The sequence below is a fragment of the Schistocerca nitens genome, chromosome 1 (assembly GCF_023898315.1).
Source record: "Schistocerca nitens isolate TAMUIC-IGC-003100 chromosome 1, iqSchNite1.1, whole genome shotgun sequence".
Taxonomy (NCBI): Eukaryota; Metazoa; Arthropoda; class Insecta; order Orthoptera; family Acrididae; genus Schistocerca; species Schistocerca nitens.
In genome coordinates, this window is record NC_064614.1 from 464,554,679 (window position 1) to 464,582,198 (window position 27,520).

Genomic DNA, 27,520 nt, shown 5'->3' on the forward strand with positions numbered 1-27,520 from the left:
GTGCAGTGCTGTTACGACAATACTGAGCACGCGGCGGTTGCAGGGTGCGCAGTCCGGTGTCGCCGTTCAACCGCTACCTGGTGGCGCTCTACCGCTGCGAGGAGGGCCACACGCTGCGCCAGCCGCGCCACGACCGCCTCTTCTGCTCGCGCCAGCGCTGGCTCGGCGACCCGCCGGACTGCCAGCCCGTCGCTGCCGCCACCACCAGCGAACCTCAGCCACTGGCTCCCACCACCGCGCCGCCTGACCTCGAGGCTGCGGCTGCCGTCGCCACCACCAGGGACGCAGACGCCACCACCACCACCACCACCACCACCACCACAGTCGGCACCACCATTACCACAGCCGGTGAGAAAATTTCATGTTTCTTCGTCTCTATTCATTCGAATATTTTTATTCTGCGGTGAAATCATTTGATTTCACTCCCAACCGTTTTCTCACTGCTACATTCAACCATCTCGCTCCGCAAGTAACACCGGAAGATCCAAAATGCTGTTCGTACAACATACTGTAGTACAGACCTGTATAGGCAGGGATTCAGAAATTCAGTGAAGCCTACAGACGCTAGAAGCAGGAAATGGTAGATAACCCTCAAGATAAGCAAATATAAAGTCGCGTACACACTATCGCAGACGAGCGATAGCCAATGGATCAATGGATTTGGCCGAACGTTGCTCTCCAGCGCACTGGCGTTTGGCCTGTCATTCTCACCAATCCAGGAGGTTTGGGCCAAGGGATTCGGCTATCGCAATCGGAGTAGGCTCTGATATCTTGCCGAGGTTGCATCCATTTTGTTACTATTATAATGTAGCGTTTTAATAACAGTTTCACTATAACCACGTCCTATACTTCTACATCTACATCTACATCCATACTCCGCAGGCCACCTGACGGTGTGTGGCGGATGGTACCTTGAGTACATCGATCGGTTCTCCCTTCTATTCCAGACTCGTATTGTTCGTGGAAAGAAAGATTGTCGGTATGCCTCTGTGTGGGCGCTAATCTCTCTGATTTTATCCTCATGGTTTCTTTGCGAGATATACGTAGGAGGGAGAAATATACTGCTTGACTCCTCGGTGCAGGCATGTTCTCGAAACTTCAACAATAACCTGTACCGAGCTACTGAGCGTCTCTCTTGCAGAGTCTTTCCCTGGAGTTTATCTATCATCTCCGTGACGCTTTCGCGATTACTAAATGATCCTGTAACGAAACACGCTGCTCTCCGTTGGATCTTCTCTGTCGCTTTTATCAACCCTATCTGGTGAGCAGTATTCAAGCAGTGGGCGAACAAGTGTGCTGTAACTTTCTTCCTTTTTTTTTCGAAGTGCATTTCCTAGATTCTTCCAATGAATCTCAGTCTGGCATCTGCTTTACGGACGATTAATTTTATATGGTCATTCCATTTTAAATCACTCCTAATGCCTACTCCCAGATAATTTATGGAATTAACTGCTTCCAGTTGCTGACCTGCTATATTGTAGCTAAATGATAAAGAATCTTTCTTTCTATGTATTCGCAGCGCATTACACTTCTCTACATTGAGATTCAATTGCCATTCCCAGAACCATGCCTCAATTCGTTGCAGATCCTCCTGCATTTCAGTACAATTTTCCATTGTTACAACTTCTTGATATACTACAGCTTCATCCGCAAAAAGCCTCAGTGAACTTCGAATTTTATCCACAGGGTCATTTACATATATTGTCAATAGCAACGGTCCTACGGCACTCCCCTGTGGCACACCTGAAATCACTCTTACTTCGGAAAACTTCTCTCCATTGAGAATGACATGCTGCGATCTATTATCTGGGAACTCTTTAATCCAATCACTCAATTGGTCTGATAGACGATATGCTCTTACTTTGTTCACAAACAACTGTGGGGAACTGTATCAAACGCCTTGCGGAAGTCAAGAAACACACATCTACCTGGGAACCCGTGTCTATGGCCCTCTGAGTCTCGTGGACGAATAGCGCGAGCTGGGTTTCACACGATCGTCTTTTTCGAAACCCATGTTGATTCCTACAGAGAAGATTTCTAGTTTCCAGAAAAGTTATTATACTCGAACATAATACGTGCTCCAAAATTCTACAACTGATCGACGTTAGAGATATACGTCTATAGTTCTGCACATCTGTTCGACGTCCCTTCTTGAAAACGGGGATGACTTGTGACCTTTTCCAATCTTTTGAAACGCTACGCTCTTTTAGAGACCTACGGTACACCGCTGCAAGAAGGGGGCAAGTTCCTTCGCGTACACTGTGTAAAATCGAACTGGTATCCAATCAGCTCCAGCGGCTTTTCCTCGTTTGAGCGATTTTGATTATTTTTCTGTCCCTCTGTCATCTACTTCGATACCTACCATTTTGTCATCTGTGCGAGACTCTAGAGAAGGAACTACAGTGCAGTCTTCCTCTGTGAAAGAGCTTTGGAAAAAGAAATTTAGTATTTCGGCCTTTAGTCTGTCATCCTCTGTTTCAGTACTATTTTGGTCACAGAGTGTCTGGACATTTTGTTTTGATCCACCTACCGTTTTGACATAAGACCAAACTTTCTTAGGATTTTCTGCCAAGTCAGTACATAGAACTTTACTTTTGAATTCATTGAACGCCTCTCGCATAGCCTTCCTCACACTACCTTTCACTTCGTGTAATTTTTGTTTGTCTGCCAGGCTTTGGCTATATTTTCGTTTGCTGTGATGTTACCTTTGCTTCCGTAGCAGTTTTATAACTCGTTTGTTGTACCACGGTGGCTCTTTTCCATCTCTTACGATCTTGACGGCCGATGTGGCTGAGCGGTTCTAGGTGCTTCTGTCTGGAACCGCGCGATCGCTACGGTCGTAGGCTCGAATCCTGCCTCGGGCATGGATGTGTGTGATGTGCTTAGGTTAGTTAGATTTAATTAGTTCTAAGTTATAGCGGACTGATGACCTCAGACGTTGAGTCCCATAGTGCTCAGTGCCATTTCAACCATCTTACGATCTTGCTTGCCACATAATCATGTAATGCACATTGTACAATGGTTTTGAACTTTGTCCACTGATCCTCAAGACTATCTGTACTTGAGATAAACGTTTTGTGTTGAGCCGTCAAGTACTGTGAAATCTGCCTTTTGTCACTTTTGCTAAACAGAAAAATCTTCCTACCATTTTTAATATTTCTATTTACGGCTGAAATCACCGATGCTGTAGCCGCTTTATGATCGCTGATTCCCTGTTCTGCGTTAACTGTTTCAAATAATTCGGGTCTGTTTGGCATCAGAAGGTCTAATATCGCCATTCGTCGGTTCTCTGTTTATCTGCTCAAGGTAGTTTTCAGATAATACACTTAAAAAAATTTCACTAGATTCTTCGCCCCTGTCACCCGTTATAAGCGTTTGAGACTCCTAGTCTATATCTGGTAAATTAAAATCTCCACCGAAAACTATAACATGGTAGGGAAATTTACTCGAAATATTTTCAAAATTTCCCATCAGGTGTTCCGCCACAACAGCTGCTGAGCCAGGGGGCCTATAGAGACATCCAATTACCATGTTTGACCCTGCTTTAACCGAGACCTTCACCCAAATTATTTCACATTTCGGATCTCCGTCAATTTCCTTCGATACTATTGCAGTTTTTATCGCTATAAACTCGCCTCCCCCGTCACTGTCCAGCCTGTCTCTGCAGTTCATTAGGACTTAAATGAACTGTGGATCTAAAGTTTCTATGATTACAGAAGAATAAATGAAATCCGTGAAGTGCAGTTGCAGTTATAAACGAATCGCGAATGCTGTGTAACTGCAGCAGTAACGACAAGAAAGAAAAACTCGGTTAAAGTAAATCAACGTAAAATTGGGACGAATGGAATTACAGTGGTTAGTTAAATTTAGAAGGTGTTAAAAATTTAATTAATAAATCAACGGAAACACGGTCGCCAACTCACTACGTGAGCAAAACTCTCGTCTCTATAATTACTGTCTGTTAATACCGAGGAACTTACGCAAGAATGCCTGGTCTTGTTGTAAGGCAAAAGCAGCACAAAACTGGTAAATATCGCTCTGACATAATTCCAAATAGACATGTCACGGCGAAAAAAAACCTTTCAGTTAAGTAGCAACTCACGGAAAACAAAGAACAACATAATTTTATCAGTAGTAAACACCTAAGTAAACTCAAAAATTATGTGACGTCACTCACTGTAATGTTTCCTGTCATTAATATTACTCAAAATTTTATTTGTGTTTATTCATTACTGAATGTAGTCATTTAGCTTGAAAATTATCTGAATGATGTCGCGTCATTCAATAACCACTTTCCTGTGAGTTACAGTTTCGTAATTTGCAAAATTAAAATTCCGATAAGAAAATAGTGGCAGTGTTTCGTGATATGACTTGTTGGTTTTATGCAATTTCAACTTTTATTACTTTTCATTAACAATTACTGCTAACCAATTTCTGTAATTAGTACTATTACTTGCTCAAGACGTCAACAAATATTTCTGACTGATTGCACTTGTGTAAAATTGAAAAGTTTTTATCCATTAAAAATACACAAAAAATATGTTTTACTGCATCTTTCTCTGTTAAGTACTGTGCTTCAAATTACTGATTACCAGACTAAAGCCTTGTATTAATTACAGCCATGCAGATAATTGAAACTTTAATTGTTATTATTTCTTCCATAAAATATTTGCAATGGTTTCTCAGTCATCGCGACCTCCTTGTATCATCAGTAATGAATAGGACGTATTCTACTTAAGTGTTTTGTCTTAGGTAAAATTGAAGATCAACACTTTATTCTAACTCGGTACTACTCAAACACAAAAATTGAACTATGGCTAGCCGTATACAACTCTAATCATGTAATTAGTTGGATCTTACTTCAGGCTGAGATGTCGTCGGTGCAATGCATGACATTTTTCGTTGAGAATGTGTGGCAAAGGTTCTTCTTCTTGTAGCTCCGTAACAGCTGAAATTGCGCCCACAGTACTCTTCATATTGACTTGCAACCTATTGCGTATTTATACCGTGTCCATTTAACGCCAGATACTTCTCCTGTCCACATGAACTGTACGCCGAGCCATTACATACTTTTGAAGAAGCCGATCGCTAGAAAAAGGAATCGAAGAACAAACAACGCTGATGGATGACCTCTCTTTTATAGTGTAGGGAGCATTGTGGTGGGACAAAATTAATTTCTGACCTGAACGAGGAATTGGAACATGCGCTGTTTCATAGATTTTTGTGAATGAGAGCAACAGATTTTGAATTCTTATTGAATTGCATAGGCCCTAAAATTTCCAAAGATGACACCTCTTCTAGTAGAGATGTACCTGTAATAAAAAGATATCCATAAAGATTACGTTTTCTTTTTCACATCGTTCACGTTATTTTCTAACAGTTCACTTATTTCCCTGCAAGCGCCTAATCTTTTCAATTTGATTTTATACTCGCAGTTCGTAGAATGCTGTAAACATTCTCGTTCACGATAAAGCTATCAGTTTTAGTGCTGTCTGCTGTCTCCCTTTTCCACTCAATACTCCAATATTTTTAGACACAATAAATGCACGTTAGTTCAACAGACACAGCAAATCGATACTGAACCAACGAACAATCGACTCGGCGTCCACACTAGGAGGCGAGCCCCAAGCCCAATCCCCACCCGCCTATGCTTTGGTTTCACAGCCGGCAGTCAAATCCGCAGCCAAGGCCAACCGCTTCGTTGGCTGAGACTGGCCGCCCGTGCGCACCACGCAAATTTCTGCCAACGAAGCGATTGGTTGTCGTTCATTGATCTTCGTTGGTCGAGTGTGCAACCGTCTTCATTCGTTGTTCATAAATAGCGATAAGGACCCATGTTGTAAGAGTACATCATTAATTATCAGTCCGTCCAAACCAAATATACCATAATATTTCTAGTGGTTTAATCATGGGCGTCCACATACATTTATACGAAGAGGCAAGATTCTAAAATTGTCTTTTTTGACATAACAGTTCTGGTGAATAAGAAATTGCTGGCCCAAAGGAATAAAGATATAAAGGCAGATTATTTTGATATCTAAATTGTGAGGTGGCAAGAATATGATTTTGTATTGTTCATAGGAACACGATCCTCACATTTTTATTTCTCGTTTTCAAATTACATCCTTCACACAATTAAATCCAGGATTTGCAAGAAGCTATTGACAAAAAATATTATATTCATGTACGAAGACTGTTACATTGACAATGAAAATTAAAAATCTGAAAACAGGAAAAAATCAGACTGACTTAAAATGATATTGCATTTACAATAAAATTAACCAGGAAAAAAATGCTACATTAACACCTCTTAAGGTGAAGAAACAGGTCACAAACTTAAAAAAATGGTAGATCATCTCTTAGATCATGACTGGTCGTAGCAACTACAGTGCCATTTATAATTCTATCCTCACAAAACGTCACGTCAGATCACGTTAATGAATTCATTGCATTATTTTCACGCTTTCTGACCTAGTTAAACTTAAATAAAGTATAGTTCGTGAGCAACAATTTTTATTACGCAGTTATGCCAACTGGTACTTTCTGTCGTGCTCGACAGTGTTAAATTGGCGGTTTAGGATAATGGCTCACAATCATTGTTAGAGACGCGTGAGAATTCTGAAATGAATCCCAGCTCCCAAGAGAAGATCATCATTGCCTACGTATATGTCCGAGAGTAAAAAATGTTCAAATGGCTCTGAGCACTGTGGGACTTAACATCTATGGTGATCAGTCCCCTAGAACTTAGAACTACTTAAACCTAACTAACCTAAGGACATCACACACATCCATGCCCGAGGCAGGATTCGAACCTGCGACCATAGCGGTCGCGCAGTTCCAGACTGTAGCGCCTAGAACCGCTCGGCCACACAGGCCGGCAGCAACTTCTCTGTCTCAAGGAAATTCATTATATTCGAACTGAGAATATGTTCGAGAATCCTGCAACAAACCGTTTTGCTGTCTTCCGTTGCCAGGCCAGACTACGACTTCACGGAACGTAGGATTCGGATGCTTGTCAGCTGTGTAAAGTAAGACAGATGGTGATTTGTAGCATCTCTGCCGAAAGAGACAATGCTGGAGCACGCACAAGTGTTTCGGAGCTCATCGTTCAACGGACATTGTTCAACATGGAGCTCCGCAGCAGACCATCCCTACGTGTGAGTCAATTACGATTGCTGTGGGCACAGAATAATCGGGATTCTACTATTGATCTATGGAAACGTGTCGGATCTTCGGGTGAATCACACTTTTGCTACACTAGGTCGATGGTCGTCCCACAAACGTCATCATCGCGGTGAACGGTGGCTCGGAACGTGCAGCGCGCCTCGGACACAGGCTGGAGGGAGCAGTATTATGCATTCTCCAGCGCTTGCAGGTAATCGAAGACAGGCTGACAGCTGACAGCCACCTGCATCCTTTCATGCTTGATGTCTTACCCGACGGCGATGTCATCTTTCAGCAGTATAGTTGTCCGTTTCTCAGAGGCAGAACTGTGCTACGGTAATCTGACGAGCATTATAGTGAACTCATAATATCTCGACGACCAAATTCGCCTGATGTACATCCTATGGAACCCTTCTGGGGCGCCCTCACCGAGTACGCAAATCAGCGGCCGGTTATTTACGAGAATTACATGACCTGTACGTAGACATATAATGCCACATATCTCCCCAAACCTACGAACTAACTGTCGGACCCTGATATGCGGAATCAGTGGTGCATTTCGTTCCGAAGATGGACAAACAAGCTGTTAAGCAGGTGGTCATAATGTTCTGGCTCATCAGTGTATAGCTTAAATAAAACATCTGATAGTTAAAATGCATATTTTAACAGCTGTTGGTTCTCACCTAATGAAAACATTAAAAAAATTTGAGGTTTGCCAGTGAAACTGTAATTCTGCCAGAGACGCCAAACGACTAGTAAGACTTGGTGAACGGACTAGATACTGCAATATTTGAGTTTCTCCCGATACAATGTTCAATAACTTATCAGAATGCAGCCGAGTGGCTTCGGCGACAACCGCCAACACTTCGACAGGCGCACACCCTGTCACTCTCTAGGCAAAACTGCACCAACCAAGTGCTGTGCGGCGCAGCACGGCACTTGCTTGCTGCAGCCCCGCACCGAAAACGACAGGGTGCGCACCCGTCGAAATATTGGCGGTTGTCAACGACGTGACCCGGCGGTATTCCCGCAAATTATTTTGAACTGGATACCGTCTTGAAAAGAAGTTATAAGATGGAATGCGGTATTAGGCGCTGCGCCCACCAGGGGCTTGAAATAACTTTAGCAGTCAAGCCAATCACGCCAGACACAATCCAGTTGAGCGGGGGACCTCACAAAATCCCACCGAGGTAATTTGCGAAATAGGTGCGGTGCCATGGACGTCATTGAATCACCGCATGCTCAGTCAGTAGAATGGTTCACAGACCAAGCCGCGATTTGTCGCCATCTGTGCAAAGGTAAGCGACTGTCCGTGCTTTACCCAGACTACTGCATGAGTTTTGGCTGCAGGGAAACAAGTCCTCTAGGTGAATAAAAGCGTGTGGTTCAACCACGGATAGAGGGGCGTGGGAAAAACAGACCAGTTGCCGCCCCAGTGTCGAGACACCAAGAACACTAGCGCAGGTCAGGCGATGGGCAAAATCGTCCACCGAGTGACAGATGGAGCATAAAGGAGTGTCCATTAAACAAATAGCATGTTAACTCTGGTTGCCGCGCGGTCTCGGGTGTCTTGTCACGGTCCGCGCGGCTTCCCTCATCGGAGGTTCGAGTCCTCCCTCGGGCATGTGTGTGTGTGTGTGTGTGTGTGTGTGTGTGTGTTTTGTCCTTAGAGTAAATTAGTTTAAGTTAGCTGAAGTAGTGACCAAGCTTAGGGACAGATGACCTCAGCAGTTTCGTCCCATAAGACCTTACCACAAATATCCAAATTTTTTCCAACTCTGATTAGTGGCGAACTTTCCACAAGCGATGTGATATCATGTCACTCGGAATGATGTCGGGAGGTACGGCTGATGAAAGTTGCGCCACACCATCCACCTCGTTAATGGATACTTGATCTCAAAGTTGTTACAAGACACATGACGCACTAATTGAATGTAGAAATCTTTTCGACCTGTGGGGTCACATACATGGGATGCCAGCGTGTTTATAGCAAAGGTCCAGGGCGAGAGCATCGAAGAGCATCGATAGCAGGCATCTCTGACATAAAGAACGACGGATCAGTAGCTTTAGGCTGGACAAGGGAGTGGCGCTGGCGTAGAGACGTCGTAGGGTATCAGTGAAGGGTGCCGGGAAGCCCATCTGCTCCATGACAGCAAAGAGGTAATCACGCCGCACATGATAAAAAGCGCTGTCAAAGTGACGGCCATCAATGCTGCACAGAGTCTGCACATAGCTGCTAGAGCAAACACATCTCGACATTCACCAGCGTCCATCTGGACACTGATGGGTCCACCCGGCGTCGTTTGTTCAGTGGATATTATACTCAAAAGGATCCATCGGCATCGTGTCGCCATAATATGCGCATATATCTTCTAGTCGGCAATGACAACTGTATACCCGGACGATGGCTTGTAACTGGGACGGTATTGTCTTCAACAAAAAGCGGGACTGTGGTGGCTGTCATCAACAGTTCGTGGAACTCGCAGTCAATCTTGGCGCCACCAAATCCTGATGGTTCAAATGGCTCTGACCACTATGGGACTTAACATCTGAAGTCATCAGTCCCCTAGAACTTAGAACTACTTAAAAAATGGTTCAAATGGCTCTGAGCACTATGGGACTCAACATCTTAGGTCATAAGTCCCCTAGAACTTAGAACTACTTAAACCTAACTAACCTAAGGACATCACACACATCCATGCTCGGGGCAGGATTCGAACCTCCGACCGTAGCGGTCACGCGGTTCCAGACTGAAGCGCCTAGAACCGCTCGGCCACACCGGCCGGCCACCAAATCCGGAAAACCCCACGAAAATTCCACAGGGAAACCATCCACATCAAGCGACTTGTTTGGATAACCCTTTGCCATCGCATGCTGACTTCATCACAGGTGATGTCCTCCATCAGGGTTTCCACTTCGATGCCCGAGTTGGTGTGAATAACGTGGGACAAAACTAGCTGCAAATCATAAACTTCATATTGCTCGCTTTGGTACATGTGGCAAAAGTGTTCCACTAAGCCATCCACGGTATATTTCTGGTAAGTGGCCCGATGGCCCCCAAGAGTTGTTGGTGGCGTTGCTTCTTGTCAGAGAAGATGTGACGCGTTAAGGGGTCCTCGTCCCACTCCGCATCTTGATGGCGGCTGCTCACAACCACTCCATGCAATCTGCGATGGGTCAGCGCAACTATGTGAGCTTTGATCTATCTGAACGGCCGAGAGGGTAGTTGAATATTAAGTTCACGAAGCACAGCGAATTAGAAATCTGTTGTATGACGGTTCCGTGCAGATACCTCCCTGCCAGACTGCATCGACTCTTGCCGTATCGCAGGCTTGGCGTACTCCAGCCATCGTCGTCAGCCGGCCGGGGTGGCCGAGCGGTTCTAGGCGCTACAGTCTGGAACCGCGCGACCACTACGGTCGCAGGTTCGAATCCTGCCTCGGGCATGGATGTGTGTGATGTCCTTAGGTTAGTTAGGTTTAAGTTGTTCTAAGTTCTAGGGGACTGATGGCCGCAGATGTTAAGTGCCATAGTGCTCAGAGCCATTTGAACCAAGCCATCATCGTCACATATGCCACACGCAGGCGTTTACAAAGGACTGGCGTACGATTGTAGCTGGAATAACTGGAAGCGGAACGTACGGAACTGACAGGAATGTAGCAACACCACGTCATCAGGTAATCATCTTATCTGATCGTGTAGAAAAAGAAGCATAGCTGTAGAAGTGAAAATTGAGGAGTATTTATTTTATTATGCCTTCTAATGTGTCTACATATTGCTCCATTCACCTTCAGAACCCACAACACAGGCAGTAACGGCATGCAAAACATCAGAATGAACACATTAACATTCTAAAATTGCAGCTGGGAACATTTAGAGACAGATGTGATTGATTTATGAATCATTGAATGTCCTTAAAGACTGAACCAGATTTGCAGCCTCTGTAATAAACTCAACTGGTATACGCAAACCAATTATCATTTACCCCTATGAAAATAAACCTAATCTGCCGTACGTCATCTCAATCCTATCCATATTAGACTTGGAGTGCAAGACTTCACCACATTGCCAGTCTGCAACAAATAGGAGGCTGTGTAGCCTATTTCCTCTTTAAAATTCTAAAATTAAACAAAGAAAGCAAAGAAATGGTTATATTCTCTATACATTCCAGTCATCCTAGAAGGGACTATACTTCAACTGGCCTTAGGTGCGGCAAGAGTTCGTCAGTTGTGTTGTGGATGGTAACATCCCGTTACGCGTCCGAAATTATTCACAAAATCCATGAAAAGTAATGTTTTGTTTCAGTGGCCTTTTGAGCATCATTTGTGTGTTAAGAGATGTACGACAGGATATGGGCGGCGAAAGAAGTTTGCGGGAAAGAGTTATCAGAGGAAGGAGCAAATCTGTAGGATCAGTGTTATAATGTCTTGGATAAGCGGAGGAAACAGTAATAGTGAACGACAAAAAAATGAAGTATATGGTGTAGCTTTGGCAAAACATCATGTATAGAACCCACGCACAGGGTAACAGAATTAAGACATTAATGTCAAAGCATACAATAAATATGTCGTAGGACCAGATTCAGCTTTTTATGATATACGCAGTATATTGGCAACTTTGCGCGTATTTTGAGAAACAAACTCTGCACCAACAGTGTTGCTGTTATCGATCTCTAACAGTAAGATAATTGATAAACAGCAATGCAAGAATGTTAGAAAGTCGTAATACGTTATTAGCCTAAAACTGAAAAAATTTTGATCGCGGTAAATTTACGAAAATATCAAAATTGTTATACTGAAACACATCAACATATGTGTGTACGGTTCCTATATCATGACGTATGGTATGTTATTTTCTTTCATAATTCAAAATACACCTTTTCAACTAGAGTGTGGTTAATAGCAAGACATCACGACTTGTCCCTTAAGACAACTCAGGGGTTGCAAGAGAAAGTACAACCAAACCGAGAAACCACTAGCTGCTTTGGTTATATGGATATCAATTGATCCTTACACTCTTGACGCGTTGTAGCTCCATCAAGCGATCAGCCGCTGGCTAACAACTAGCCCGTCTCCTCCACATTCCTCCGCAACCGGTTGCGAGATGATGGAAGTAGCAGGTGTTACTACAACTGCAGACTTCACATTCCAAGTTTGAGTTCAATATTACAAACAGCAGGTGTCCTGAAGTAACGAATCTGCAGAGAAACCAGCTGTTTTCTAGAACTATCAGGGAGCCGGTTCTTTTTTTTTTCCTTTTTGAGAGAGTTATGTGTCATTATCAGCAGTCTCTTTGAGGAGATCTTTACATTAGCTTCTGCTCGTCTTTCTACGAAAATATTATGCCGCTTATAAACAACTAGTTAAATTCACGTAATCAGAAATGTATAAGAAAGTTCGCGATATGTTTTCCTGTAAGTTGTGGTCTGGGAATTCTTGACTAGAGGTGTGGAAACAAATGGAGAGACAAACAAATTTTTCCCTGTTATTATTCGGAATGAATAGCAGCTGGCCAATCTACTAAATATGAAAATATCCAGTGGCCTGAAGTATCTGAGGGTAGGACTCCAGCAAGTTTTTTAGGGAACTTGTAGTTGTTCACAACAATATCATGTCCAAATTACGTACAGTTACATAACATTCTGTAACTAATATTTTCGAACTTAGTGATAACTATTTCAGTGCCTTGCACAGAATACGTCCTGAATTTAATTGAACGTCGAAAGTGGTACTTAAACATGAGTAAAGTAACAGATGGAGTAATAAAGCTCAAATTGTTTCATGCCAAACGGCACACAGCAATATGGCGGAATTAGCACATCGCACCGGTGGACTTGGTTCCTCGCCATACAGTTCCTCATACCGAAACAACGTATTAACTTCCGTGAAACTTAATTTTACTGCAATATCTATCCTCCCGCAACTCTATATTATCGATCCTGACAACTAACCAAGATTTTTGCTAGTAACTACATTGTCCAACATACCGGGTGATCAAAAAGTCAGTATAAATTTGAAAACTGAATAAATCACGGAATAATATAGATAGAGAGGCACAAATTGACACACATGCTTGTAATGACATGGGGTTTTATTTGAACCAAAAAATACAAAAGTTCAAAAAATGTCCGACAGATGGCGCTTCATCTGATCAGAATAGCAATAATTAGCATAACATAGTAAGACAAAGCAAAGATGATGTTCTTTACAGGAAATGCTTAATATGTCCTCCATCATTCCTCAACAATAGCTATAGCCGAGGAATAATGTTGTGAACAGCACTGTAAAGCATGTTCGGAGTTATGGTGAGGCATTGGCGTCGGATGTTGTCTTTCAGCATCCCTAGAGATGTCGGTGGATCACGATACACTTGCGACTTCAGGTAACCCCAAAGCCAACAATCGCACGGACTGAGGTCTGGGGACCTGGGAGGCCAAGCATGACGACGCGCGCAAGAGATCTTTCACGCGTCTAGCAATATGGGGTGGAGCGCCATCCTGCATAAACATCGTACGTTCCAGCAGGTGTTTATCAGCTAGGCTGGGGATGATGCGATTCTGCAACATATCGGCGTACCTCTCACCCGTCACGGTAGCAGTTTTGCTGTCCAGCGCCATCTATCGGACATTTTGTGAACTTAGTTTTTTTTTCGATTCTAATAAAACCCCATGTCATTCCAAGCATGTTGTCAATTTTTACCTCTCTATCTACATTATTCTGTGGTTTATTAAGTTTCCAAATTTATACTGACTTTTCGATCACCCGGTAATTTGAGGGTTACATTTTATAAACCCCATAACTGTCTCCCAATACGATGTAGAAGTTTGAATTTTGGTTCAAAAGTGCCTACAACCATACTCTGTAATGGTGCGAAATAGTTTTACACTGGTTGCCTCTGTGATTGTAGGCTCGGACTCAGCGACGCTTCGAACAGCAATGAAGGAAGGTCTGAGCTTAGGAGGTAGGCTCGTCACACTCTTTCTTACCCACTTTTTACCCCTTTCTCTTTACGCTTGTGCAATACAGGTCAGAACCACGACGTGCACCATTGAAATTACGCAATTTTCTCCTGGGACGCCGGGGAAAACATTTCAGACACATCGCCGTTCAGAATCGACATGTAACATTGAGGGTGGCGTAAATGGCGTCAGTGAAATCACTCCATCCCGTGGGGCGTTAATCAACATCCATTCAGCGCTCGGCAACTGTTTACCGAGCTGTGAGCAACAGGAAGACGTTCTTGAAAACCTATGACAGTGCAGTCACCCTCTGGATGGTTTGACTTTTATCTAGGAACATTAGATCCTGCAACGTCATTGTACGTGATCGCACCCATTTGCAGTGTAGCGCGATCGTAATTTTCGCTCTTTTGTAAAGGTTAGAACCAGTAGGGACGGATCAAAACCATTCAACAAAATATGAACATGTTATCCAAAGCTGCAAAGGACATGATTTTTCAGCGCTCCTGTCTCATGCCCTCCTGTGGCGTAACCACTGAGTTCGAGACACTGACACATCAATGAATAAAATCTCAAAGGTTCCCTCTAAGGCCCCCAGTTCGGCAACGCTCTTAGCACCACCCGCGCATTGTGCTGAGCACTTTTAAAATGAACTTGTTCAGATACAGCACTTGACAGTTTCATAGGCACCTGCAATCAGCAGCGCGTTCGACACATCTGTGATTCTGCACGTCCACAAGCAGGTGCTGGAGGAGAAGTGTAGTACCATTCAGGAGAAGTGTAGTACCATTCAGGAGAAGGGGGTCATGGGTAGCCTGCCTGCAGATGCGAAGGAGTCCATCGCTGGTTGTCTCTGCACAGGTACATTTTTAAAATGCTCATTAAAGGTGTGCGGGTTTCACTTAGGCTACTGCCACCCCCAACTCCACATGATCAAGCCACATTACAACGCCAAGCAGGAGGGCAGGCGAAGCATAAACACCCCTTACTGTTTAGCACCTCATTCAGATTTCGTAGAGTCGTTTTGAAAGGTCCCTAGTGGTTTCAGGCAGTACACCAGGGCAACCCGAACGGATGCGATCATGTCCAATCTGGTTGCAGGCACACAATGTCCTTAGGCAAGGGTTAAATCGTCCAGGGGTTTCAGTAGTGTCAAAGGATGTCAAGAACGTCGTACTGTTGTTCATCTCATTGCGAATTATCGTTTACGATCGCGAAATGTATGTGAGAATGAACGCCCCAAAGGAAGGCGTTGTTTCATCGGCGCTCTTCATGACACCCCTGAAGACTTTTCGTATTGATTTTACGCAGCGTTGTGTGTCTGAAGTGTTTTTCTCGGCCACCCATAAGAAATCCGCGTGATTTCAATCCTGCATGTCGCGATTTGATCTCCATCACAGAGACGTGAAGAGAAGTACTGGAACGTGGGTCGGAGGGTCGGTGACGACCTTCCTCTCGTGTGACCCGTCCGCGGTGGCTTTGGGCGGAATTGCGCTGTAATTTGGTGCCAATGTGACATCAATGACCAAACTTACACTTCTCACGAACTTCCGAGCTCTGGCCTTTCTTCGCATGTGTTGACACCTTGCCGTTTGAAGCGTTGTCGAACCAGATGCAAACGTCGCAGGGCGCCACATTTTTGCACAATTACTGAGGGAGGTTGTAGGCACCTTTGAACCGAATTTAAAATATGTGCGTCGTAATGGGAGACAATTACGGGATTTCGAAAAAGAGGCCCTTTAAGTTTGTTGAGCAGTGTATATCGTTTCTTGCACATTGGACAGGAACTTTTGGTTCACAATGCGCCCCGTCGAGCACTGTCGTGTGTTCTTACGTGATACAATGAAGAGCACTAGCTACGAAAATGTATTTTTACTGAGTTTCATGTCGTTACAATTCTGAAAACGAGAGTTTACTGTGGGCAACTTTTGCAATATACTTTGTCATGTTAGCAACTGTTAGTTGTCGCACATCGATAATGGTTACAGTTGTAATGCACGTGGGTTCTACCAACGGTGGATAGCAACGACGGCGTTGTGCTGTTCAAGCTAGACATGTGACTACATTGACTGAGCAGAACTGAGTCTGCGTACAAGGAAAGAGAGACGAACAGGCTTACGCACACAATCATCAACTAAGACACATCGCTGGGGCATGTTTGAGAGAAATAGCAACGGGACACGGTGGAATGAAGTAATTGAAGGACTCCGCAGGGCAAAGAGTGGCTTGACACGGCTCCTAAATTTGAATTAGGGCGTTAATCGGGACACCACAAATTCGGAGTATCGTGTATCGTCTACGACGTTCCGGTCACTTTTAAAAGAAAAATCCGTTGGTCTTTCCATGTGCCGACGGTTGTGTGTTAGTGACTATATAAAGGTATTATTGCTGCTCAGTGTGAGAGAGAATTGATAAATCACTTACTTTTCATATAATTTGTTAATCAGCCTTAATATCGGTAGTATTTGAACAGTGTCGTAGGTTTCACATTGACTTTCAGTAGTCTTTGTTTTGTATTACAAATGCACCTGTGATTTGAAAAGTGACACGTTTCAGTTACGGTCAAGCGGAGTCATGCTCCTACTATAGCCGATTACTTTGAGATGATTAATGATAGGATAATATTTGAGTAAACTGAAACCGTTCAGCTTCTATCAAGACGTAATAAAACATTTTCGTTTAAATAACTAAGTTTCACTCCAAATAAAATCTGAGATGAGAATTGCTTTTAGGGACCAAGGAGCTGTATTCAAGACATTTTATTATTGCATAAATGCATATACAAGTAGTAGTAGAAGCATATGAGACCTAACATGTTGTGGGAGACCGAATGAGAAACACTTGTAAATTTTCTTTCTCTGGAGGAACTGCCTTTGAACTGCATGAAATCGTGATGAGAGAATCGTAAGATTGTTAAGCGGCTGATGTGTGTTAAGGGATACTAATACCATCTTCAACGTTATTCGTATGAGGAAGACGAGCATGAATTTGGTGGCGAAAACGTTTTTTTGAGGAAGGATATTTCAAAATCGCCTTGGAATAGCTGCAACGAGTGTCTTTACGTAACTATAAGAACAATACTCTTTGAGACAAAAGTGTAGCGGATGGCGGAAGTGAAATGCCAAAAATGGAAAAATACGTATTTTCTGCTGGAAAAGAGTTTTTAAATTATTTTCTGCGACAGGAAATATCATTTTGATTCGCTGTTTGGGATATCATGTAACATCGCTTAACACCCAAAATTATTGGACCATCTACATAGTACGTTGAAGCAAATGTGACCCGCAGTCTTGCGCAAAGAGTGTGCTAAGGCACCTCTTAGTACGCGTATTCAAAGTTTTGATCACAGCAGCTCTTCACAATTTTCCCTCGCTCATCCTATTGAGTTTTTCCTTTTTAAACTTTGAATCAACGTGCTTTTACGTTTCACTATCCCGAAAACTTGCGCAGAGGGAATAAATATTGTTTGACTGAAGAGGTTACGATCCAAGGTGTTTCAAAAAGATTCATCTGCTTTCACAAGACTATATTTTTTAAAATTCTACAACAATGAAGATAGAAAATTTGAGTATATTTTAACATTCCCATAGATCTATCTAGAGAGATATTACTTTCCAAATTTTGCATTGGTATGCCTCTTTACGTGCATATACGTTAAACCTAGTTGCGCTCTTTAAAATTACGTTAGTACCAAACTTTTCATTTTCCTTTCACATAGATTCAACGTTTCTTACAACGGCTGCACGACAAACATCGAACGATAACGAAAGTCGTCCAATACTTTTGCGAGCCTGTTGGGAGCTACTGCTATCGCTGCTTTTCCTATAGAGAGTTACAGTTCATCCACTATTATTGGAAGCGGAGACACACAGACGGCATCCAAAATTCCATAAAAGGAAGAAGGCACGCATCGTGAGACTGGGTGACATGGCGAAGAGATAAGGAGCAGATTGTGGAGTGGAAAGGGTACAGGGACCACAAAATTAAGTATACTAGAACAAAAATTTATTAACAAAAAATTAAAAATTTTTACAGTGAAGAAGTATACAATTAAATATAACTCATGAAAGGCATGAGAGTAAGATTATAATTAAAAACAAAAACGACACTGGTCACCCCACGTTTGAGGGCCAAAATGAAGCTATCAAATAATTGAAGTACTAAGAGTTGCTACAAAACTGTTATCGCCCTATGGCGTTGTTTGTTAAGAGAATATTCAAGAACATGAATTGATAGTACTTAGCCAGCCGGAGTGGCCGAGCGGATCTAGGCGCTAGGGATGAGATCACGTTAAATGCAGTTGTAGCCCCTCTGTGTCCTTAGACAAGAGTTGAACCACAAGGGGGTAGTCAGCAGTGTCGAAGGTCGTCAAGAAAGTCGTCCTGTTGCACATCGTGCTGAAAACTAACGTTTTCGACTGCAAGATACACTACTGGCCATTAAAATTGCTACACCACGAAGATGACGTGCTACAGACGCGAAATTTAACTGACAGGAAGAAGATGCTGTGATATGCAAATGATTAGCTTTTCAGAGCATTCACACAAGGTTGGCGCCGGTGGCGACACCTACAACGTGCTGACATGAGGAAAGTTTCCAACCGATTTCGCATACACAAACAGCAGCGAACCGGCGTTGGCTGGTGAAACGTTGTTGTGATGCCTAGTGTAAGGAGGATAAATGCCTACCATCACGTTTCCGACTTTGATAATGGTCGTATTGCGGTTTATCGTATCACGACATTGCTGCTCGCGTTGGTCGAGATCCAAAGACTGTTAGCAGAACATAGAATCGTTGGGTTCAGGAGGGTAATACGGAACGCCGTGCTGGATCCCAACGACCTCATATCACTAGCAGTCGAAATGACAGGCATCTTATCCGCATGGCTGTAACGGATCGTGCAGCCACGTCTCGATCCCTGAGTCAACAGATGAGGACGTTTGCAAGACAACAACCATCTGCACGAACAGTTCGACAATGTTTGCAGCAGCATGGACTATCAGCTCGGAGATCATGGCTGCGGTTACCCTTAACGCTGCATCACAGACAGGACCACCTGCGATGGTGTACTCAACGACGAACCTGGGTGCACGTCATTTTTTCGGATGAATCCAGGTTCTGTTTACAGCATTCTGTTCTGTTTGCAGCATCTGTGTTTGGCGACATCGCGGTGAACGCACATTGGAAACGTGTATTCGTCATCGCCATACTGGCGTATCACCCGACGTGATGGTATGGGGTGCCATTGGTTACACGTCTCGGTCACCTCTTGTTCGCATTGACGGCACTTTGAACAGTGGACGTTACATTTCAGATGCGTTAAGACTCGTGGCCCTAACCTTCGTTCGATCCCTGCGAAACCCTACATTTCAGCAGGATAATGCACGACCGCATGTTGCAGGTCCTGTACGGGCCTTTCTGGATACAGAAAATGTTCGACTGCTGCCCTAGCCAGCACATTCTCCATATCTCTCACCAATTGAAAACGTCTGGTGAATGATGGCCGAGCAACTGGCTCGTCACAATACGCCAGTCACTACACTTGATGAGCTGTGGTATCGTGTTGAAGCTGCATGGGCAGCTGTACCTGTACACGCCATCCAAGCTCTGTTTGACTCAAAAAAATGGTTCAAATGGCTTTGAGCACTATGGGACTTAACTTCTAAGTTCATCAGTCCCCTAGAACTTAGAACTACTTAAACCTAACCTAAGGACATCACACACTCCCATGCCCGAGGTAGGATTCGAACCTGCGACCGTAGCGGTCGCGCGGCTCCAGACTGTAGCGCCTGGAACCGCTCGGCCACCACAGCCGGCAGTTGGTAACAGGAAGGTTTTTTAAATTAAAATATAGAACGTAGGTACGTCTGAACATTTTATTTCGGTTGTTCCCATGTGATACATGTACCTCTGTGCACTTATCATTTCTGAGGACGCATTGTGTTATAGCGTGATTACCTGTAAATACCACATTAATACAATAATGAAATTTTTACTCTGCAGGGGAATGTGCTTTGATATGAAACTTCCTGGCAGACCAGAAACTGTGCACCGGACCGGGAGTCGAACTCGGGACCTTTGCTGTCCACAGTCATGTGCTGTCTAGTTTCGCAAGAGAGCTTCTGTGGAGTTTGGTAGTTAAGATACGAGGTACTGGAAGAACTGAAGCTGTGAGGAAGGGTCATGAGTTGTACTTGGGTATCTCAGTCGGAGTCCAAGAAAGTGAAATGTGAGAAATAATTCGTGCACTCACAAATTTTTGTACATTGATAGGAGGGGGTGCCATGAAAAACATACTAGAAATCCTGACTGATGGGGGCTGAGTGTGGGAGTGAGGGTGCGTTTGAAGGTCACTTTTGTACATTCTTCTGAGTAACTCCAAATCTACGCCGTCCAGCGAAAACGTATCCCAGTATAAAATTTAACTACACTAAATTTCCTTCAAAAAGGTTCTGCTAATTTTTTCCGTAGAGCTAATAGTACTCGCATATCGAGCGAGAGAATATAAAAATCTCCGGTGTAGTTTTTGAAGGCAAGATATTGCACTGTGGGCTGCATAAAACGACATCGTTAGGGAGAGGTGAATCATCCTATATAGTCTTTTGAAATCAAATTAATCTTTTTGAGAAATTCTGTACAACATGTTACATTCCGTAAGCGTGTATTATTCATCGAAATTTATATTCGAAGGCGACAAATAAATGATTTTAACGGAAAAGATAGTGTCCAAAGGTCAGTTAATGCAAAGATACAACCTTTTGTAAATAAAGAAGTTGATTGCCTGTAACCTTTGATGTGAGTCAGTGCTCGTGCGTGCAGGTCTTCCTGCGGGCGGCGAGCCTTCCTCAGCGCCACCAGAGGACGCCTGCGGCCCGGAACGCGGCGGCTGCGAGCACGTTTGTACCGACGTGGAGGGACGCGCCGTCTGCTCCTGCTACCGCGGCTTCCTGCTCTCCGATGGCGCCTGCACCGGTCAGTGGGCCCTTGCACACTACTTCACCACGCATTATGAATTCCTATAGCAGGCACTGACTGAAATCAAGTGAGCTATATCAACCAATTATTACACACTAGCCGCACCCCTTAATGTTGCCTCTGGTTTAACATTTATTAACACACACAAAGCCCGCATCTCGTGGTCGTGCGGTAGCGTTCTCGCTTCCCACGCCCGGGTTCCCGGGTTCGATTCCCGGCGGGGTCAGGGATTTTCTCTGCCTCGTGATGGCTGGGTGTTGTGTGCTGTCCTTAGGTTAGTTAGGTTTAAGTAGTTCTAAGTTCTAGGGGACTGATGACCATAGATGTTAAGTCCCATAGTGCTCAGAGCAATTTGAACCATTTGAACACACACAAAAAAAAAAAAAAAACCCACGGGTATGAATTTATTCCAGTCTTCTATTAGTCTGTTTCCTCCTTCCCCTTCTCTCCGTCCAACACTTTCTCCTCCCTCTCTGTCCCCTCCTCCCCCAACTCTTTCTTGGTGAGATTTTTAATTTTTTATTTATTTATTTATTTACGTCGGTGTATGTGGATACTGTATTCGAAAAGAGTTAGTAGCAAAGGAGTAATAAATTTAAACTTGATGCTGCAGTTTCACACGCATCTCGGTGTTTATGACGTCATATTTCCTGAACTATGTGCCGTCCAATAACATACCTTTGTCGATACGTTCAGTGGTACATGTGGACACAGTCTTAAATAAAGGTGTTGCGGATACAGTCAGTAATACGGAAGTAGTAAATTAAAATGTGTTTCATGCGGCAGTTTTACTGCATGAACAGCGAAATGTTGTAAGCGACAAACATCTTTCGTTACATCATTTACTGAGGGTTGGCAGTGAGGAAAAGGTCTGAAGTCATGTGTAAAGTTCGTTGCAAGTCACTAACTGATCCCATTCTCTGAAACTGGATGAATAAAGCATGGATGTTCGGGTGTCGTCGGCTGCAGTCCTTATTTATCCCCCCGTCTTTGATGGGTATGTTTAGGGTAGCCAATGTGATTGTGATTCACCATTCCAAATTTCATCCAAATCCATCCAACCGTTTCAGCTGAAGGAGTAAAACACACACACACACACACACACACACACACACACACACATACACACACACACACACACACACATAAACTTCCGCTTTTAAAATATATAACATATGTAGCTTCATAAGTCAGTAAAGGCAACAAATAAGATCAAACTATTAATGACAAGCAGATTACATTTCGATCGAGATTTGATTAGTTGTTAATCACCTAATCTTTTCAATAGAAATTCTACATGTTGCCAAGGCTGTTTCGAGTACGCTGCAAAAGTGTCGCTGGAAAGCCCTTAAACATCTTTCATACACTCCCCGTACCTCCACATGTGATTTCGATATTTTTGGAGTCCTGAAAAAACATATTTGTAGCTGTCGATTCACTACGGTCATCTGAATACAATAATGGTTTCATAAACAATGGCAAATATTTTTCTATGAAGCCACTGATCGTTTGTCTCACACTGGGAAAATGTATTAACAAGTACCGCGATTACGTTTCAAATAATAGACAGATTACTTACTTTTTCGACCTGTCTCTTTTTCATTTGACTGTCCCTTATATGTAGCAACTTTTCAAGATTTTACTGATATGTTATTCTGCAGCTCAAGTGTCAAGTGCCTGATGCTAGCTTTAGGGAAACATTCTACTTTATCACGGCGCAGAGTGGAATGAAATTTTTACTTTATGACTCATCGATGTTTTATTCCAGAAGTGTGGCTAGGAAGTTTTCGAAGTCTCTTCATTTTGCCGTGGGAACCTGTTAAGATAAAATTTTCTGCAACTCGTCTTGACGGACTTCACATTAATTCTTTTTCTTAGCTACTGACCATCAATTATTTGGTGAATAGTAGTAATAGATCCTCCAAGTCGTTTCCTTTTTTATCTCCCGTCTCTTCGAGCACTTCCACTTTCTTAAAGAGTACTTTCATGACCGACTGACCGCTTCTGATCTAACTCTTGTATCTTCTGAAGCAATATTCCTTTTACCTATCCTCTCCATACATTACCTTTAATGAGGCATAAAGCTAAACGTGTAATAGGGAGTGTCACATCACCACTAGTATTCATCCCCAACAGAAGAAAGGTACCTTAGTTCTCAATATCTTATCAACATATAACCTCAGTCTGGGCAAAATGTGTGTGTGAATTCCTAAGGGACCAAACTGCTAAGATCATCGGTTCCTATACTCACACACTACTTAAACTAACTTATGGTAAGAAGAACACACACATCCATACCGGAGGGAGGACGCGAACCTCCAACGGGACGGGCCGCGCAGTCTATGACATTGCGCCTCAAACCGCGCGGCCACTCAGTCTGGACAAGGAAGCAAGAAGACAGTGGTGACCTTTCTTAATGAAACATGGTGAAATTGCCCTTAAATGATGAAAGGAAACACATAATAAAAGAGATGTAATGTTAAGTCTTGGCTGTATAGTGTAAGATGCTCCAAATTACTGCCATATTGTAACGTTTTCACCGACATACACGTTATGGTGACCAGACCAATGCTGATGCAATTGTATAAGTGACAACCGAACAAAAATTTATGTCAGGTGACTTTATTACCTAGAAATATTGCCTTGTGTTCTCATGTGGCATTCCTTCGTGAAGCTATTTTTATAGAAGAGTCAACGTCAAAATATATTTATTACATTTCATTTGCGTTCACTGTATGGTACTCCGTCCAGTACAGTAGGCGACCAGTAATCAAATAAAGTAAAAAATTTGTGGGCTACTGCATTCAGTCTTTATGCCTCATAAGAAATGCGATGAGCATTGCTAGGTTGCCGTTTCAGGCGATTCTCTCAGCACTATTCCCCTGTAGATTTTTTTCCGACTTATATACCGTCCAGCGACATTAACGTGACCATCAGTCAAAAGACTCAATAATCTCCTTTTGCGGCGAGGATCTCTGCAGCCGTGCAGGTAGCGAGACAGTGAGGTTCTGGAATGTACCGAGAGTGACGTGGAGCCATGACGACTCCAGTGCCTTCGCCAGCTGCTCCTGGTTACTCGGCTGAGGATCCATGTCACGAACAGCCCGATCGAGGGGGTCCCACGGACAGTCTATCGGGTTTCAACACGTGGAATTTCGTGGGCAGGGGAGTACGGTAAGATAGTCCTGGTGCTCTTCGAACCACGCACGTATACTGCGAGCTGTGTGACACGTTGCATTGTCCTGCTGGTAGATGCCATCGCGCCGTGGAAAAACAGACTGTATGTAGGGGTGGACATGGTCACCAAAGATAAATACATACTTGTGATGATCTATTTTGCCTTCGAGAATAATGGGGTCAGCCATCCGACCTGGACTGTTCCGACGATTTTCCAGGGTGTTTGCTTTTAGATGTTTCACGTCGTACACGCCAACGGATATACCTAGAAAGGCCAGATGTCGCAATCAGTGGACGTCCAGTTGAGGTACTGGAGTGAAAATTCCAGCCTTCGTCTCCAATGAACAACAGTCAGCATGGGTGCACGAACCAGGCGCCTGTTGCCGAGGTCTGTACGCAGGAACGTTAGGCTGAATGGTCGTTGAGAAGACACTGTTGGTAGCCGCTTAGTTCATCTGGGTGGTCATTGCTCAACAAAAGCCATCCTCATCCCTCACTTACCAACTTATCCGTTTAGGAAATGCTGCATCTGCTGGCCCGAAAGCCAATGATCAAGTTCTTTTGGACGTCAGATAAATCGCTGTGTTTCCGTATCGTATTACGACAACGAATGCACTGTTTAAAGCGCCGTCCCCGCCCCCCGTCACAACATGCTTTATACACACTCTACTACTAGTGCTACCACATTCGCTATTCCACATTGACGTCGAACATAGGGGCTGGTCGCATTATTGGGACTGGACCGCGAAGTATGGTGCTCCCATCTACATCTACATCTACGTGATTACTCTGCTATTCACAATAAAGTGCCTGGCAGAGGGTTCAATGAACCACCTTCATGCTGTGTCTCGACCGTTCCACTCTCGAACGACACGCGGGAAAAAACGAGCACTCAAATTTTTCTGTGCGAGACCTGATGTTTCCACAATCGGAGGAGAAAACTGGTGACTGAAATTTCATGAGAAGATGACGTCGCAACGAAAAACGCCTTTGTTTTAATGATTGATACTCCAATTCACGTATCATTTCTGTGACACTATCTCCCCTATTTCGCGATAATACAAAACGAGCTGTCCTTCTTTGTACTATTTCGATGTCATCTGTCAGTCCCACCTGATGTGGATCCCACACCGCACAGCAATACTCCAGAATAGGCGTACAAGCGTAGTGTAAGCAGTCTCTTTGGTACATCTGTTGCACCTTCTAAAAGTGTTCTGGCAATGAATCGCAGTCTTTGGTTTGCTCTACCCACAATATTATCAGTGCGGTCGTTCCCGTTTACGTTATTTGTAATTGTAACCCCTAAGTATTTAGTTATATTTACAGCCCTCAGATTTGTGTGACTTATAGTGTAATCTAAATTTAGCTGATTTCTTTTAGTACTCATGTGAATAAATTCACACTTTTCTGTATTCAGGGTGAATTGCCAGTTTTCGCACCATACAGGTATCTTATCTAAATCATTTTGCAAGTTGTTTTAATCATCTGATGATTTAAGACGGTAAATGACAGCATCATCTGCAAACTATCTAAGACGGCTACTCACATTATCTCCTATGTCGTTAATATAGATCAGGAACAATAGGGGGGCTATAACACTTCCTTGGGGAACGCCGGATATTACTTCTGTTTTACTCGATGACTTTCCGTCTATTACTACGAACTGTGACCTTTCTGACAGGAAATCACGAATCCAGTCACACAACTGAGGCGATACCCCGTAGGCACGCAGTTTGGTCAGAAGACGCTTGTGAGGAACGGTGTCGAAAGCCTTCTGGAAATCTAAAAATATGGAATCAATTTGACTTCCCCTGTCTATAGCACTTTGCATTTAGTTATCTATTTACATTAGACCTGTATCTCTGTGCTATATTAACTTACGATTTTCTATATCTTTCATGTCCTTCACATCTGTTATGTCTGTTATTTTTTTTTTTTTTTTTTTAGATTTTCATTACCTTGTTTCCCATTTTTCTCCTAAACGACCTTCAGACCTGAAAAGGTACATAACTGGCCCATTACTTTGATATTGGCGAATTATATATGAGTTTATACTTCGCTTCATTTAAGATTCATGAGAATCATTCGACATAACTGTTTAGAGACGGCCGCAGCGGCCGAGCGGTTCTAGGCGCTACAGTCTGGAACCGCGCGACCGCTACGGTCGCAGGTTCGAATCCTGCCTCGGGCATGGATGTATGTGATGTCCTTAGGTTAGTTAGGTTTAAGTAGTTCTAAGTTCTAGGGGACTGATGACCTTAGATGTTAAGTCCCATAGTGCTCAGAACCATTTGAACTGTTTACAGTTTTCTGTTATGTACTATTATTTTACTGTTGGGAACCAGGGAGACCTTCTGGGCAACCTCATTTCCTATTAAAACTGCTACTATCGGGCAGTGGTCTACACTACAAAAAATTTTAAAGTGTTTCGCTGTACAGAACCAGTAATGGAACATTAGTGCTGTAAAGAACCCGTTGTGGCGTCTTCTCTCGCCACAGCGATCTACGAGCTGTCAAAGGTATTCGATTCTCTATGCCGATGCGGAGTTGTTGAGACGGTAGGCTTCTCGTATGTGCCGCATCACACTACGCTACCTCATCACCGATCAGTGATGGGTTTGCTGAAAGTGTTTCCTAATAACTCAAATTGCCGACAGAGTCAGGGAGGTACCCACAGCCTTAAGAGACAATGGCGCGCTCCTTGCTGGCTCACCGGTTGGTATATGCGAGCCAGGGAGCGCCATTCTTCCCTTAATGAACTTTCTGTCTTAGCGCGCGCTCCTCTCTGCCGGCTATTGAGGCGCAAGGCGGTAGCCCGCACAAAGAACCCGTTGCGGCGTCTTTTCTTGCCACAGCAATCTACCAGCTGCCAAAGATGTCCGACTCTCTAGGCCGCTGCGGGTTTGTTTGGACTGTAGGCCTCTCGTACGTGCCCAGTGATTATGCAGCATGAATTGCAATTCATATTGTGTTTTAATGTGCTCGATGGAGATATTACACTGCGTCATTCAGAACACGACGTTATAATACGGAAATCCTGCTGTTACGTTCCTTGTAGTGTAAGAACATACGGCTCTTTTACCCTTTTGCCTGTATGTCAGAATCGCTTAAATCTCGCCACTGATGCTATAGCGTAACAGGCTAGCTGCGTGCAGGAACGTCATCTCGGTTGATCCGTCGTGTTTCTCGTCAGTGCAGGCCTTGTGTACCACTCCGACCAAAGCCCGTTATTTGAAAACTGTAGTT

At 43.6% G+C, this 27,520-nt stretch overlaps 1 protein-coding gene across 1 annotated transcript in view; it reads left to right on the plus strand.

Annotated features, from left to right (window-relative positions):
- The window catches only part of LOC126254096 (fibrillin-3-like), a 266,318-nt gene that overhangs the window by 67,721 nt on the left and 171,077 nt on the right, over positions 1–27,520 (plus strand). Inside the window, exons 6-7 of the mRNA XM_049955286.1 lie at positions 44–348; positions 20,942–21,094. Coding sequence (XP_049811243.1) covers positions 44–348; positions 20,942–21,094 — 458 coding nt within the window. The remainder of the gene's footprint in view (positions 1–43; positions 349–20,941; positions 21,095–27,520) is intronic.